The 17,589-nt window shown below is 44.7% G+C and overlaps 1 protein-coding gene across 1 annotated transcript in view; it reads right to left on the bottom strand.

The window, feature by feature from the left end:
* The window catches only part of PRKCI (protein kinase C iota), a 71,066-nt gene extending 54,302 nt beyond the window's left edge, over positions 1–16,764 (bottom strand). Inside the window, exons 1-2 of the mRNA XM_008053078.2 lie at positions 16,631–16,764; positions 7,471–7,592 (exon numbers count right to left, since the gene is read on the bottom strand). Of these exons, the coding sequence (XP_008051269.2) occupies positions 7,471–7,592; positions 16,631–16,764 (256 nt within the window). The remainder of the gene's footprint in view (positions 1–7,470; positions 7,593–16,630) is intronic.
* Between the last annotated feature and the right edge of the window lie 825 nt (positions 16,765–17,589).

Here is a 17,589-nt window from a genome sequence, read left to right as displayed (position 1 = left end):
CTCCAGCTACTTGGAAGGCTGAGGCGGAAGGATCGCCGGAGCCCAGCAGGTCGAGGCTGCAGTGGCCGCTCCCGGCCACCACACTCCGTCTGGGCGACAGAGTGAGACTCCAACTCAAAATAAAATAAAATAAAATAAAATAAAAAATAAAAAAATATTAAAAAGGAGAAGCTGAGGGGGCCTAAGAGTCCCAGCACCCTATCAGGTGGCTACAGCCTCTCTTGCCTCATAATGCCAACTGCAAATAGTGGGTCCCCAAGTAACCCGTGATTCTGTCTGAGTTGGCTACAGACTGGGGGGCTCGGAAACCAAACCCTCAAGGTCTCTCTGACCTTCTCCCAAAGCCAGAATAAAGTTCTCTTAAATTCCCTCATCTGCCTAATGCAGATCCACCACGGAGAGCAATTGTCTTTTCTTCCCCTCCCTGGAAGACCAAGAACGTAATCTCTCTGAAAAGACCTTTCACAAGATAGTGCACAAGTTAATCTCTCTGCTCCCTGATCCATTTGTCCTCTCCAGTAATCTCCTCCATAGAATTCCTCCCCCACCTCCATAATCTGTTTTGCCAGGGTAGCCCGTAAGTTCCTGAGCCCTGCTGGGGAATGGGCAATCACTCCGAGGCTCTCCCTGTGTAAATGCTAATAAAATGTGGACGCCTCTCCCATAATGGATCCGTCTTCTGTGGGCTGCTTTTCCAGTGCCCCTTCAGAGGCTTCCCTGGTCACCGCACCCACAACCCCCTCAGCCCCCTCCTTGGGTTCAACGATCTGCTCCTGAAAACTCTGGGAAACACTAGACTACTTCCCATTTCTTATGAAGGACACCAATAAGCAGCCAGATGAAGAGTACACAGGGCGAGGTGTGTGGGGGACAGAGAGCTTCCTGCCCTCTCTGGGTGTACCTCCCTCTCAGCAGCTCACGTGTTCGCCAAGCAAGAAGCTCCCCAAACCCCTTCGTTTTGGGTTTTAAAGGAGGCCCCATGACATGCGCGTGACTGATTAAATCACTGGCCACTGATGATCAGCTCAATCTCCAGTCCCCACCACCCCCATCCTCCAAGAGCCACCTCACTGGGACAAACGCAGGTTGGGCGAAAGGGGCTGATCCGAAATCACAAAGGATGCTCCTCTCTCTTCTATCACTCAGGAAAGCCTAAGGGTTTTAGGCACCCTGGGCCAGGAACCAGAGATGAAGATCAAATGCATGTTTTTTACTACGCCACAACGTCATACCTACCTCTGAAGTCGGTCGACTGCAAGGGGTTTCTCCCAGGGGGCCCACAGGCTAATCCGTTCGCCTCTCTGATGTCCACACAGCCTTGTGTGTTAGGGCAGCAGTCAGAATTTACTGGGACTAATTTCTGCCTAAAGATCAGAGCTGGGGCAGAGGCCAGACCTAAGAGAAGTACTTGGGGACCGGGCTAAGTCAGCTATCTTATAACTTGGGTACTGCACTCCACCAAGTGCAGGAAAACCTTCCAGGGATGAGCAGGCACTGACAGTCTTCAAAAGATATCAAGCGGCCAGGCTCGGTGGCTCAGCCTGTCATCCCAGCACTTTGAGAGGCCAAGGCGAGGGGAATGCCTGAGCCCATGGGTTCGAGACCAGCCCCGGCAACTTGGCAAGACCTCGTCTCCACAATAAATTAAAAAAAAAAATTAGCTGGGCACGGTAGTGTGCGCCTGTAGTTCCAGTGTTTATTTTTAGTTTTTTTCTTTTTTGAGTTGGAGTTTCCCTCTGTCGCTCACACTGGAGTGCAGTGGCACACTCATGGTCACCTCAGCCTTGACCTGCTGGGCTCAGGCGATCCTTCCATATCAGCCTTCCAAGTAGCTGGAACTACAGACAGGTGCCACCATACCTGGCTAATTTTTGATTAACTGTAGAGACAAGGTCTAACCAAGTTGCCCAGGCTGGTCTCAAACCCCTAGACTCAGGCAATCCTCTCACCTCCACCTCCCAAAGTGCTGGGATTACAAAAGTGAGACACCGAGCCTGGTGGATGAATAGATTTTTTAAAATGTGACATATATGCAAAATGGAATACTATTCAGACCTAAAAAGGCAGGAAATTCTGTCATTTTCAACAACCTAGATGAACCAAGAGGACATTATACTAAGTGAAATAAGCTAGGCACAGAAGGACAAATATTACATGATCTCACAGGTATGTGATATCTAAAAATGATGAACTTAGCCGGGCACAGTGGCCCATGCCAGTAATCCCAGCACTTTGAAAAGCGAAGGTGAGAGGACTGCCTGAGCTCAGGGGTTTGAGACCAAACTGAGCCATTTAGCGAGACCGTGTCTCCACAATAAATTAAAAAAAAAAAAAGCCAGGCATGGTGGCACATGCCTGTGGTTCCAGCTACTCAGGCGCAAGGACCGCCTGAGCCCAGCAGGCCAAGGCTGCGATGGCCATGAGCGAGCCGCTGCACTCCAGCCTGATGACAGAGCAAGACTCTGACACAAAATAATCATCATCATAATAATCATCATAATGTTGAACTCACAGAAGTAGAGAGTAGTTTCCTGCGGATCATACTGAGCAGAAAAGAAAAAAAGGAAGAAGGATTAAAATGTTTTCAAAGTTGTAGAGAGTACAACAGCAGTCATCAGAGGCTGGGGGGTAGGATGGACAGGAAAGGCGAGAGAGAGAGATGCTAGTCAAATGGTACAAGGTGTACAAGTATCTCATACCCAGTATCTTGAGAAGCCGAGGCAGGAGGATTGCTGGAGCCCAGGAGTTCGAGACCAGCCTGGGAAACACAGCAAGACCTCGTCGCCTGTAAAAAATAAAATAAAAAGAAACAAGGGTAGAAGGTAGTGGTTAGACAGGAGTAAGTTCTGAAAATGTACTGCACAACATGGTGACTACAATTAATGATGTATCATATATTGCAAAATACACATACATTTTGTGTTTCCACAAAAAGTAGATTTTATATGCTCTCATAAATAATAAATATTTGAGAAAATGGATGTTAGTCTAATTTTGTCATCCACAATGTGCACATGTACCAAAACATCACACTGTACCCCATAAACATATGCAATTATTATTTGTCAATTAAAAATACAACAAAAAAATATGGAAAACTGAAAAGTCACATTTGTTTAATTTTTTTTTAAAAAGGCTGGGGGCAGTGGCTCATGACTGTAATCCCAGCACTTTGGGAGGCAGAGGCGAGAGGATTCCCTGAGCCCAGGGGTTGGAGACCAGCTGGGGCAACTTGGCGAGATCTCTACAATAAATTTTTTAAAAATTACCTGGGCATGGTGGCATGCACCTACAGTTCCAGCTACTTGGTAGGCTGAGGCAGAAGGATCCCCTGAGCCCAACAGGTCGAGGTTACGGTGGCCACGAGCATGCGACAGAGTGAGACTCTGACTCAAAAAAAAAAAGCCGTATGTCATTTTCTGCCCCAGTCTCACTTTGCAAGAATATATGGGAAGGGGAAGAGGATAATGATGCTTACAAAATTACTACTCATTCTATAAAGTTTAGTTAGATTAAGCAAACCAGTTTTTCCACATAAAAACAAATCAGTAAAACTGGCTTTGAGTATAAGGAAAAAGGGCAGCTGTGTCAAATCTGTTTAAAGAGATGAAGCAAGCTTATGATCTTATGAACATAACATCTTATAATTACATGTCTGGCTACTAGTATGGTATTTCTTATATGCCAGAAAAATCAAATTATAGTCCTGTTTTGATTAATCCATTAAGTTTTTTCTACTGATCAGTATGCTCCAATGCCTACATGATTAAAAACAAAGGCGAAAAAATTATATCTGAAAAATAATTGAAAGTAACAAAACTAATTACTATTGGCTCTAAAATTAAGATTGGGAACAAAATTAAGCAAGGTAAGAAGGATCACATGGGAATCAACAGAACTTAATGAAAAATTTAACCTTTTACTTAACAAGGCAAACTTTGCAGTTTCATCGTTTTCTCCAGAAAAATCACAACACCTAACAGTTACTTAGGAAAAAAGAACTAAAAATTTCATTATAAGAAGATAAGAAGCTGGGCACAGTGTCTCACACCCACAATCTCACCAGTTTGGGAGGCAGAGGCGAGAGCCCAGGGATTCAAGACCAGCCTGGGCAACTTGGTGAGACCTTGTCTCAATCATAAATCAAAAAATTAGCCGGACATGGTGGCACGTGCCTGTAGTTCCAGCTACTTGGAAGGTTGAGGCAAAAGAATCGCAGCTGCAGTGGTGGTGAGTGTGCCACTGTACTCCAGCCTGGGTAACAGAGTGAGACCTCAACTCAAAAAAAATTTTTTTGTAAGAAGATAAGACTGGCAAGGCACAGTGGCTCACACTTATAATCCTGGCACTTTGGGAGGCCAAAGTGGGAAGATCCCTTGAGGTCAGGAGTTGGAGACTAGCCTGGGCAACAAAGGAAGACCCCTCTCCATAGAACAGGATCAGCCAGGCATGGTGGCGTGTTCCTGTCGCCCGTTACTCAGTCAGCTGAGATGGGAGGACTGCTTGAGTCCAGGAGACCGAGGTTGCAGTAAGCTATGTTGGTGCTCCACTGTACTCCAGCCTGGGTAACAGAGAAAGACCTGTGTCTTCAAAAAAAACAAGACTGTTCGCCAAAAATTAAGTTAATTTAGTATGCGCATCTATTATGTGTACTATTACTTTGTGAAAACAACAGAATAAAGAGCAATTCCCAACGCTTATGTCTGCAATAACAGAAAAATTTAACCACAGAAAGGCTCGCTATTAGCCTTTCGCACAATTCACAACTTTTTTTTTTTGAGACAGGGTCTCACCCTGTTGCCCAACCATAATTTACTGCAGCCTTGAACTTCTGGGCTAAAGCGATCCTCCTTCCTCAGCCTCCCAAGCAGCTGGGATTCCAGACACAAGTCACAATCTATTTAATATGTTTTAGATGAATCAAAAAATCCAAATATTTTTTAAGCATACTCCAACATGAATAAAACAGACAATCTCTGCTCTCAGGGAGCTTACATTCTACCAAACAATAAAAACACAACCACTAAAAATATGAAACAAAAAACACAGTAAGAAGCTACAAAGTGAACAGGGATAAGCAGGTTCCTTGGAAGATATGACATTTGAGTTAAGACCCGAATGACAAGAAAGAGACAGACATGACAATTTGAAAACAGAACTCTCCAAGAAAAGACAAAACAAAGTAAAAGGATACTATAAGGCCAGGTGTGGTGGCTTACGCCTATAATCCCAGGACTTTGGGAGATCGAGGTGAGGGGATTGCCTGAACCCACGGGTTCGAGGCCAGCCTGGGCAACTTGACGAGTCCTCATCTCTACAACAAATCAAGAAAAATAAGCTGGGCATGATGGCACATGCCTGTAGTCCCAGCTACTTGGAAGGCTGAGGTGAAGGATCGCGTGAGCACAGCGGCTCAACGTTGGGGTGGCCGTGAGCGTGCCACTGCACTCCAGCCTGGGTGACAGAGTGAGACTCCAACTCAAAAAAAAAAAAAAAATCTTGAAGAACATACACTGTTACCAATGGTTCTTCTCTTATGACTGGACTTGATAAGGGAGGAAAGAAAAAGAAGGAAAAACAGGGAACTTCTTTGTCAATTTCAAACATTTGTGTACTATTTTTCTTCCGGAACAGTGAACATGGATTACTTTAGAGGAACTTTTAAAAACTTTATTTAAGCCAGGCATGGTACTCACGCCTGTAATCCCACCACTGTGGGAGGCAGAGGCAAGAGGATTGCCTGATCCCGCAGATTCCATCCCAGCCTGGGCAACATGGTGAGACCTTATCTCTACAATAAATAAAAAAATTATCTGGGTGTGGTGGTGCACGCCTGCAGTTCCGCTACTTGGAAGGCTGAGATGGAAGGATCGCCTGAGCCCAGCAGGTCGAGGCTACGGTGGTCATGAACAGTGTGCCACTGTACTCCAGTCTGGGCAAGCAGGCAATCCTCCTGCCTCAACCTCTGGAGTAGCTAGGACTACATGTGTATGCCACTATACCCTGCTAAGTTTTCGATTTTTTTGTGAAAACGAGGTTTCACTATGTTGCAGGCTGGTCTTGAACTCCTGGGCTCAAGTGATTCTCCCTTTTGGCTTCCCAGAGTGCTGGGATTACAGGCATGAGCCACTGCACCCAGCCCACACAGACATTTTATAAGTGTTTTCTGACTACAAGTTATCGAGATATCAAGTTTTTCCCATCATTTAAAAATAATGTTTGTCACAATCACTTTCATTCTATAACATTTTCTTTAAGGTTAAAACATAGAGCTGGGCTCGGTGGCTCAGCCTGTAATCCCGCGCCTTTGGGAGACTGAGGTGAGTGGATTGCCTGAGCCCGCGGGTTCCAGACCCGCCTGGGCAGCGAGACCTCATCTCTACAATAAATCAAAAAATCAGCTGGGCGTGGTAGCGCATGCCTGTAATTCCGGCTACTTGGAAGGCTGAGGCGGAAGGATCACTGGAGCCCGGCAGGTTGAGCCTGTGGTGGCGGCCACTGCACTCCAGTCTGGGCGACAGAGTGAGACTCCAACTCAAAAAAAAAAAAAAAAAAAAGGTTAAAACATAGAGAAACTCTTAAATTAAAATATAAGACAACGCATATTAAAAATTAAAGTAAAACGTCACTTTTGCTGAGATGCCTAACTTACGCTGAAAAAAGAAATAAAGTTATTTTCACTTCATTTGGGGGTAAAAAGAGTTAAGCAAAGATTGTACTCTTCCACATTCTTTTAATTTATAAGCCTATTTTTTTTTAAAGTCAAGGTCTCACCCTGTCACCCGGGCTGGAGGGCAGGGGCACAATCACAGCAGCGTCAACCTCCTGAGTGCAGGTGATCTTTCCATCTCAGACTCCCATGTAGCTGGGACTATGGACATACACCACCATACCCGGCTAATCTTTTCATTTTTTGTAGAGACAAGTCTCACTATGTTGCCTCAAGCAATCCTCCCATCTCAGCCTCCCAAAATTCTAGGATTACAGAATTACACCGTGCCTAGTCAATTAAAATCTTAAAGAAAATATGACAATGGCATTAAGTTTCTAACACATATTTCCCCTTCAAATCTATTAGAACTGCCAGGTATAGTGGCTCACACCTATAATCCCAGCACTTTAGAAGGCGGAAGCAAGAGAACTGCCTGAGTCCAAGGGCTTGAGACCAGCCTGGGTACCTTGGCAAGACCTCATCTGTACAGTCAGTCAGAAAAAATTAGCTGGTGTGGTGGCGCATGCCTGTAGTTCCAGCTACTTGGAAGGCTAACGCAGAAGGATCGCCTGAGTTCATCAGTCAAGGCTACGGTGGCCGCGAGTGTGGCAGGGTACTCCAGCTTGGGCAACAGAGTGAGATTCTGACTCAGAAAATGAACAAACAAACAAAACTATTAGGACTCTTATGTTTTAAAACAAACGACCAATTAAGACCTTCAGTAAGATGTTTCCACATGCCCCTCCTTTACCACTCACCTTCCTCATCTATCCATTTCATGGTGAAAAGTTGTTCATTGTCAAAAGAACACATGTCTCGAACCTCACTGCAGAGGCCCTCGAAGGAGATGGAAGGTTCAAAATGTGTTATCATGATATCCCTGAAAAAGAAAAGGAGTTGTCTGTTTGAAAATGATAAAAAATAATAATGCTCTACACACTGTCGAATATTTAACAATGTGATGGGCTTCAGGTATTTTGTGTAGGCATCAATACACATTGCTTTCAACACACTATTTCTGCACAGTAAAAATTTAGACACCAATATTCAATAACGGCTTAAAAATAAAAATGGGTAGCACTCTTGTTGCTGTCCTGCTGGTTGTGCCCTTCACGATGTATCTTTCCTTTAATAAACCTATTTTCCCCAGTTTAAAAAATAGTAATAACAATTAAATAAAAACACTGGATTCATGAGGAAGAAAATCAGCTGGGCATGCTGGCACGAGCAGGTAGTCCCAGCCAACCGGGAGGCTAAGGCAGGAGGATCACTTGAGCCCACAAGTTTGAGACTGCAGTAAGTTATGATTGCGCCACTGCATTATAGCCTGAGCGACAGAGCAAGACTCTGCTTCAAAACAAAGAAAGAAAGAAAAGTTCATCCTCATTCGGTGATATTAAGAGGCACGGGAAGCCAAGGTGAAAGAACTGCCTGAGCTCATGGGTTCGAGACCAGCCTGGGCAACTTGGCGAGACACCATCTCTACAATATATCAAAAAATTAGCTGGGCATGGTGGTGCATGCCTGTAGTTCCCGCCACCAGCTACTTGGAAGGCTGAGGCAGAATGACAGCCTGAGCCCAGGAGGCCGAGGCTGTGGTGGCCGTGAGCATGCCACTGCACTGCAGCCTGAGCAACACAGTGAGACTCTAGCTGAAAAAAAAGGTGAAGCATGTAGAGAAGTGATAAAATCAGAGGGAAACTTATCAACAGATTAAAGCCTTATAAAAGGGCTAAAAGAAACCAGCGGAGGCCTTTTCTGGCCCTTCCAAGGCGCTTCTACCACGTGCGGATGGTGCAGCAACCAAGCACCATCTTGGAAGGAAAAACTCTCACCAGACAACAAACCTGCGGGCACATTGACCTTGGACTTTCCAGACTCCAGAACGGTGAGACCCACATTTCTAGTCCTTATGAATTAGCCAGTCTCGGGTATTTAGCTACAGGAGCACAAACAAACTGAATAAGACAACTGGATTCCTTCCCTTCTATCCACAGCCAATCAATTTAAAGAACACTCCAGGATAAAACCGCATGCTTATCTCCTGAGATACCTCTTTCTACAGCAGAAATCACCCAAGCATATGCCTCAGTCTGTTCTCATAACGAGCAAAAATGTATTTAGTTAGTTCTAGAGGCCAGGACTACAGACCCATGCCCCACACCCAGCAAAAAAGGAAGTTCTGAAACATGAATGTAGCTTGAGGGCGTTGTGCTAAGTGACATAATCGGGACAAAAAAAAAAAAAACCCCAAACACTGTAAGATTTTACTGATATATCTAGAGGAGTTAAATTCACAGAAACAGGCCGAACTCGGTGGTTCAGCCTGTAATCCGGCGCTTTGGGAGGCTGAGGTGAGTGGACTGCCTGAGCCTGTGGGTTCGAGACCCACCTGGGCAACTTGGTGAGACCTCATCTCTACAATAAATCAAAAATTCGTCAGGCATGGTAGCATGTGCCTGTAGTTCTGAGTACTTGGAAGGCTGAGGCAGAAGGATCACCGGAGCACAGCAGGTTGAGGCTGCGGTGGCTAGGAGCGTGCCCCTGCACTCCAGTCTGGGCGACGGAGTGAGACTCCAACTCAAAAAAAAAAAGAAAAAAAATCACAGAAGCAAAATGGAATGGTGGTTGCCAAGAGGCTGGCAGTGAGTAGAAAATAGGGAGCAGTTTAACGGACAAAACAAAGTTCAGCTTTGCAAGATGAAAAAGTTCTGAAGACTGGTTGCACAACAGTATGAATACAGTTAACGGAATTGAACAACATATACTTAAATATAGTTAAGTTGGTAAATTTTATACGGGGAGTTGTTTACCACAATTAAACATTAAAAAAAGTAAGGAAAACTGCATTATTTGTTACGAATGTAACCACAAAAAAATTAAACATAGCCAAGATAATACAATGTAGAACTGCTCGATTTCACATTTTTCATGATAATCAACAAATATAACAAAACAGCTTTTTTTTTTTGAGTTGGAGTCTAACTCCGTCACCCTGGCTGGAGTGCAGTGGCACACTCACAGTCACCCCAGTGTTGGCCCGCTGGGCTCCAGCCATCCTTCCGCCTCCCCCTTCCAAGTAGCCGAAACTATAGGCACATGCTACCATGCCCAGTTATTTTTTATTTATGGCAGAGACAAGGTCTTGCCAAGTTCCCTGGGCTGGTCTTGAACCCTCTGGCTCAGGCAATCCACTTGCTTCACCCTCCCAAAGTGCTGGGATTACAGGCTGAGCCACTGGAGCCTGGCCAGGCTTTTTTTTTTTTTGAGAAGTCTTACTGTGTTGCCCAGACTGGACAGAGGAGTGCAGTGGCATGCTCATGGCCACCAAGTCTCGACCTGCTGGACTCATGTAATCTTTCCGCCTCAGCTTTCCAAGTAGCTGAACTATAAATACACGCTACCACGCTCAGTTAATTTTTGATTTATTATAGAGACAAAGTCTGTCCAACTTGCCCAAGCTGGTCTTGAACCCCTAGACTCAGGCAATCTTCTCGCCTCCACCTCCCAAAGTACTGGGATTACAGGTGTGCTTCAGTCACCATGCCCGGCTCAAAACAGCTTTTGAAAAGTGTTAGCTGGGAAGAGTGGCTCACGCCTGCAATCCCAGCACTGTGGGAGGCAGAGATGGGAGAACTGCCTAAGACATGGATTCAAGACCAGCCTGAACAATCTCTGCGAGAGTGAGACTCCTACTCAAAAAAAAAAAAAGAGAGAGAGAGATTCAATGAAGGAGTTATGTTTTATCAACTACCACTCCTTAAGTTCCAGACACTAAAACATTAAAGATTTTTTTTTTTTTTTTTGAGTTGGAATCTCACTCCATCGCCCAGACTGGAGTGCAGGGCCACTCCCAGCCACCACAGCCTCGACCGGCTGGGCTCTGGCGATCCTTCCGCCTCAGCCTTCCGAGTAGCTGGAACTACAGGCGCATGCTACCATACCCGGCTAATTGTTTATTTATTGTAGAGATGAGGTCTCGCCAAGTTGCCCAGGCAGATCTCGAACCCATGGGTTCAGGCAATCCAACTTAGTCTCACTAAGTTGCCCAGGCTGGTCTCAAACCTGTGGGCTCAGGCAGTCCTCTCACCTCGGCCTCCCAAAGTGCTGGGATTACAGGCTGAGCCACCGAGCCCAGCCATTAAAGATATTTTTATATGAACACTTCTCTACGTAATTGGGATAGCACCCTGTTCATAACACTCCACAACTACTAGAACCTTATTAGAGTACCAAAGCTAAAAGGAACTGCAAAATAAAGACATTACATTCTAAAAGTATAAATTATGCACAGGTGATTTCTTTTCTGGTATAACTTCAGTATTAGCATAAATTACTTTACCAATGATCTTTAACAGAATATAGTCTGCTTTACCACAAAGATTTCCAAAAGAGCAAATTTGGATATAGTTTTAGTTGATTTTTTTTTTAAGGGAGGGAAAGCATTCTTAATTGTTATTGGGCTTCAGAAGACAAACTGCTTTAAGCGTTCAATGTTCCCATATGCTAATATATATCTGAAGTTTTTCTTTAGGACTAATTGTTTTTAAAACTAAACCCCCCCAAAAAATAAAAGAACCACATTCAGTTCTTCTGCTATCTCAATGTAAGGTTTTCTCCTAAATGGAATATAGTCTATTCAGAAAAAAAAAATTTATTTGTAATATCCAATATGATAATTGATTCAGCTAGGATTTTTTTTGAGATAAACTACATTAAGAATTTTAAGGTAGGCGGGGTGCAGTGGCTTATGCCTATAATCCTAGCACTTTGGGAGGCCGAGGTGAGAGGACTGCCTGAGCCCACAGGTTTGAGACCAGCCTGGTCAACTTAGTGAGACCTCATCTCTACCATAAATCAAAAAATTAGCTGACCATGGTGGCACATGCCTGTACTTCCAGCTACTTGAAAGGCTGCAATGGAAGGATCTCCTTAGCCCAGTAGGTCGAGGCTGCAGTGGCCATGAGCGTGCCACTGTACTCCAGCCTGAGCGACAGAGTGAGATTCCAACACACACACACACACACACAAAAGAATTTTAGGATTAGCATATCTTTGGCTTTGTTTGCAAAAATATATATTAAATATAAGGATTTTCCTTCAACATAACTATTTGAAACTGATTTAATGAAGACAAAGAGTTCATCAGTCAGAAAAAAAATATTACTGTACAATATTGTAGCATATTACATACCAACTATTAAAAAAATCCACTTATCTGTCTTTCTATCCTGATGTGGAAAGATGACCATGAATGAAAAAAAATCATGCTGCAGAGGATCTGTTGAAATACGTCCACCTACACCAACAAAAATCTTCAACTTTAACTGTTTCTGCTGTAACTCTGATATGTCTTATCTTCTACAATTCTCTTAGCTCCTCAAAGGCAGAGATATGTATTATCTACCTCTATACACCCAGTGTCTACAACAGCACTGTGTGCCTGGACTAAGTAAGTGTTCAGCAATATTTATTAAACTAAGTTTAAATAATGTCTGGTAATAATTGAAATCCTAAGCAAGACAGGAATTTTTAAAAGTCATGTTTCAATTAGGTTCATTTCTATCATAAAACAACAGATAATGCTGGTCACGCCTGTAATCCCAGTACTTTGGGAGGCAGAGGCGAGAAGACTGCCTGAGTTCAGGGGTTCGAGATCAGTCTGGGCAACTTGGTGAGATCTCATATCTACAATAAATAAAATTTAAAAAGTAGCCAGGCATGGGGGTGCACACCTGTGATTCCAGTTACTTGGAAAGCTGAGGCAGAAGGATCACCTACCTGAGCCTAACAGGTCAAGGCTGCAGTGACCATAAGCATGCCACTGCACTCCAGCCTGGACAACAGAGACTCCTATTCAAACAAACAAACAAACAAACAAACAAAAGAACAGACACTCCAGGCCAGGAACAGTAGGTAACACCTGTAATCCCAGAACTCTGGGAGACCAAAAAAAAATCAAAAGATTAGCCAGGCACAGTGGTGCACACCTGTAGTCAAAGCTACTCGAGAGGCTGAGGTGGAAGGATCTCCTGAGCCCAGGAGGTTGAGGCTGAGGTGTGCTGTAGTACTGCTCCTGGCACTTTGCCCGGGCAGCAAAGTGAAGCCCCCAACTCAGACACACCGGTTGCCTTAAAAAGGGGAGTGGGGGAAGCAGACACTCCTGCTGCTGACCTGCCCGTCGTGCCCCTCACTATGTTACCTTCTCTTTAACCAATCTACTTTTCTTAATTCAAATAAAAAACAACAGGCCAGGCACGGTGGGTCACACCTATAATCCCAGTGCTTTGGGAGGCTGAGGTGAGAAGACTGCCTGAGCCCACGGGTTCGAGACCACCCTGGCAACCTGGCGAGGCCTCATCTCTACAAACCCAAAATAATTAGCCAGGCATGGTGGTGTGTGCCTGTAGTTCCAGCTACCTGGAAGGCTGAGGCAGAAGGATCGCCTGAGCCCAGCAGGTGGAGGTTGCGGTGGCTGGGAGCGTGCCACTGCCCTCCAGCCTCCAGCCTCCAGCCTGGGTGACAGAGTGAGACTCCGACTCAAAAACAAAAAACAGCCGGGCTCGGGGGCTCAGCCTGTAATCCCGCGTCTTTGGGAGGCTGAAGTGAGTGGATTGCCTGAGCCCGCAGGTTCAAGACGTCATCTCTACAATAAATCAAAAATCAGCCTGGCGTGGTAGTGTGTGCCTGTAATTCCGGCTGCTTGGAAGGCTAAGGCGGAAGGATCGCTGGAGCCCAGCAGGTCGAGGCTGCGGTGGCCGGGAGCAGCCACTGCACTCCAGTCTGGGCGACCGAGTGAGAGTCCAACTCAAAAAAAAAACAAAAACCAAAAGCAACCACAACAACAAAAGGGGAATAGGAATTGCATCAGAAAGCGACCATGAAGCAGGGACCTCCAAGGGCCGTTTTTCTGCACAGAGCTGCTTTCTTTCCCTTTGCTCCCTCAGATCTTGGGCTCGGTCAGTTCCAGCCTTTCCAGCCTCCCCATCAAACTCTTCCCCAGCTTCAGTCCCCAGTGCTGATAAGCAATTTCATCTAATTCGAATTTCATTTGGTTTTGGCAGTTTGGCCCCAGGCCACCTCGATCTATCCTTCCCTCTCTTTCTGCTAGGGATCTGCTGCCCCATGGGTGGGTGGGTGCGTGCTGGATCCAGGGCCAATCAACTAACGTCCCCCACAACCCTCAACTCAAAACACTGCTTTTACTTCCTTGGAACCATGACTGACGCATGTTGCTAAAACAATCGAGCAATTATTTTAAAAACAAGCCTTGCCAAGACTTGTTCGCAGGAAGAAAAACCCTACAAGCTCCTTCTCTGAACCAGCTGTGCATTCCAAATAAGCAAAGAGTTAACAAGCTCTTAGTCCTAGTCATGCACCTTAGGAATCCTCTGTATTGTTATTACTGCTTGACAGCAGGCGTTTAAACATAATTTTTACAAGCTTTTTGCAAAATTTCCCTTAAGTGTTAATGTAAAGAAGTGAGCAGTCCACACTTTGCTTTGTTAAAGTCTATCCCATAATACCAAGTAACTTTGTATAAAGATAAGCACATACAATGACAATCTATCACTAACCAACAAAACCTGTTTCTCTTCCTCCAAACTACCATTAAGTAGCTAATGATTGAAGAAGGCCAATAGTTGAAAAGCTCTCATGCCAGGAAATGAGGGATGCAAGCCATGAGACAGGCATTCTTAGCTGGTCTCCAATAAAATTGAATTCTCAATGCTATTAATCTCATGATTAAAAACTAAGGGGGAAAAAAGGCCAGCCGCAGTGGCTCAAGCCTGTAATCCCAGCACTTGGGGAGGCGAGGTGAGAGGACTGCCTGAGTCCAAGGCTTTGAGACCAGCTAGGGTCACTTGGCAAGACCTCATCTCTACAATAAGTTAAAAAAATCTAGCCGGGCAGGTAGCATGTGTCTGCAGTTCCAGCTACTTGGAAGCTGAGGTGGAAGGGTGGCCTGAGCCCAGCAGGTCGAGGCTGAAGTGGCTGGGAGTATACCACTGCACTCTAGCCTGGGTGACAGAGTGAGACTCTGACTCAAAAAAAAAAAACCTTAATGTCATATCTAAAGAGACATCATGTTTTTATTAATATCAAGTTTAACAGAATGAGAACACCATACACATCTTTGGAGGGAGAGAACAATTCTAGCTATTACAACATTCAACATTCACTAGAAAGAAACACTGTTAGAAAAGGCTAGGGAAAGCTATGTGATGATGGCCATTTAGCAGATCTAGGGGGGAAGAAAACTTTTTTCAAATGCCTCACATTTCTGGTTATAAAGAAAAGATTTTTGGCTGGGTGCGGTGGCTCACACCTATAATCCCAGCAATTTGGGAGGCTGAGGTGAGAGGATTGTCTGAGCCTAGAGTTTCGAGAACAGCTTGAGCAACAAAGACCTCATCTCTACAATAAACAAAAAAATTAGTCGGGCATGGTAGCGCGTGCCTGTAGTTCCAGCTCCTTAGATGGCTGAGGCGGAAGGATCGCTGGAGCCCAGAAGGTCAACGCTGGGGTGGCCATGAGTGTGCCACTGCACTCCAGCCTGGGCAACAGAATGAGATTCCAACTGAAAAAAAAAAAGGAAAGATTTTTCTGTTTTAAAACCAGGGAGATGTTCTAGTTAGCCAACTTGTTTATTAACCATCCTCATCGGTGACTCATTTTAGTTTCATCTGTATTAATGAGCGGCTGACTATGCAACATCACAATCTTCAGTTTATGTAAACATAAAACCTTAACTGATCTAATTTCAGAGGACAGAAATTGGTATGTTTAGAGAGTGCTGACGTCTTTAAACAAACTGTGAGATGAAGGTGCCACAAGGAAGCTTTCACTGAAGAAAAAGTGCCATGACAGGCCAGGAGTTGTTAGTATCTTTCCTTAGCAAAATGTCATAGGTCTTAAAAGACAATGTTAACTTGCATGTCTTGGAACTATTTTAGCCTAACACCAAAAAGGCTGTTATGGCCATATGCTCCTCTTTTTAATAACTGGAGCAACGCCAAGAAAATATCTGTATTCCCTCAAGTACAGCAGACTTCTATTTCTTTCTAAAGGAGAAGCTTATGATAGTTTTAATTTACTAAGTAGCCCTAATATTTGTCAAACTAATAAAAATGGGAAAAAAGAAAGAAGCACTAATTTCTTCATCTTTCATAGAGTCACTGGAGACAACCCCAATTCAATAAGAACGTATATTGCCGACAGCCATAAAGGCAACCCGCATAACTAAAAATATAGTCATTGGTTTTTTGGGTTTTTTATTTTTTTTTAGAGACATGGTCTTGGTCAGTCACTCAGGCTGGAGTACAGTGGCATAATCATAGCTCACCGCAGCCTGGACCTCCTGGGCTCAAGCAATCTTCCCACCTCAGCCTCCAGAGTAGCTGGGAGGACAGGCATGTACCACGGTGCCCAGCTAAAAATAACAGTTTAACAACCAAATATTGAGATGCACTAGGAGAGAAGCAGCAGAAGGCAATGTGTGCTGAATTTCTCATCTTTCAGTGGAAAGAATAGCTCAGATATTGTCTAGAGTTAACAAATCTGGCTAGGCATGCCTGTAATGCTAGCACTTTGGGAGGCAGAGGCGAGAGGATTGCTTGAGCCCAGGAGTTCAGGACCCCCTTGGGCAACAGGGTGAGCCCTCATCTCTACAAAGAAATAAAAAAGGTAGCTGGAAGTGTTAGCTCACACCTGTAGTCCCAGCTACTCAGGAAGCTGAAGAGAAAGGACTGCCTGAGCCCAGGAGTTTGAGGATGCAGTGAGCAACGATTGTGCCATTGCCCTCCAGCCTGGGTAACAGAGCGAGACTCCCAACTCAAAAAAATAAATAAATAAAATAAAGTGGGTAAATCACAAAACAGAAACACAACTTTTAAAGTAATAAATGGGCTTCCCCACATGGTCGCTGAGGTAGGAAGATTCCTGCGAAGCCGACAGTCATGTGGGCAGGGAGGGGTGGTGCCTGCAGACCCATGGCTGGGCTCTTTCAGGTGTGACAAAGCCTTTGAGTTTTCAAAGTGTGTAAAGGTCATGTTGACACATGTTTTCCAAAGACTTGTAGAAAGATAGCTGTGGGCCGGGCGCTGTGGCTCATGCCTGTAATCCTAGCACTTTGGGAGGCTGAGGCAAGAGATCGCACGAGCCAAAGGGTTCGAGACCAGCCCAGGCAACTTGGCGAGACCTTGCCTCTACAGTTAAAAAAAAAAAAATAGCCGGGCATGGTGGCGCATGCCTGTAGCTGAAACTACTTGGAAGCCACTGCACTCCAGCCTGGATGACAGAATGAGATTTCGACTCAACAACAACAAAAAAAAGATGGCTGTGATAAAACTATTAGGACCACCCCACCACTGAAGCATGTAAGTGGCTCCAGATGAATGTCCCTTTGGCTGCTGCGTTTAAAAATGACTCCATTGTCTCAAGTATGACATGTAACATTTTAGAAGGAAAAATGAAGACGTGTTCAAGAAAACAGATAGCCGGGCATGGTGGTTCATGCTATAATCTCAGCACTTTGGGAGGCCGAGGTGAGAGGACTGCCTGAGACCACTGGTGTGAGACCAGTCTGGGCAACTTGGTAAGACCTCATCTCCACAATAAATCAAATATTAGCCAGGCACGGTGGCACATGCCTGTAGTTCCAGCTACTTGGAAGGCTGAGCAGAAGGCTCACCTGAGTCTAGTAGGTTGCGGTGGCCGTGAGCATGCCACTGCACTCCAGCCTGGGGCGACAGAGTGAGACTCCAACTCAAAAAAAAAGAAAACAGATAAACAGAAGAAAATTATGAAAATGAATGTTTTGATGTCGATAACCTCACAATAAGTTGTAGAAAATACAAAAAATAAAGTAATAAATG

Source organism: Carlito syrichta, unplaced genomic scaffold (genome assembly GCF_000164805.1).
Source record: "Carlito syrichta isolate Samal-C Ts95f unplaced genomic scaffold, Tarsius_syrichta-2.0.1 Scaffold287813, whole genome shotgun sequence".
NCBI classification, from domain to species: domain Eukaryota; kingdom Metazoa; phylum Chordata; class Mammalia; order Primates; family Tarsiidae; genus Carlito; species Carlito syrichta.
Note: the sequence above shows the minus strand (reverse complement) of the source record. Positions and strands in the feature narration are given on the sequence as shown.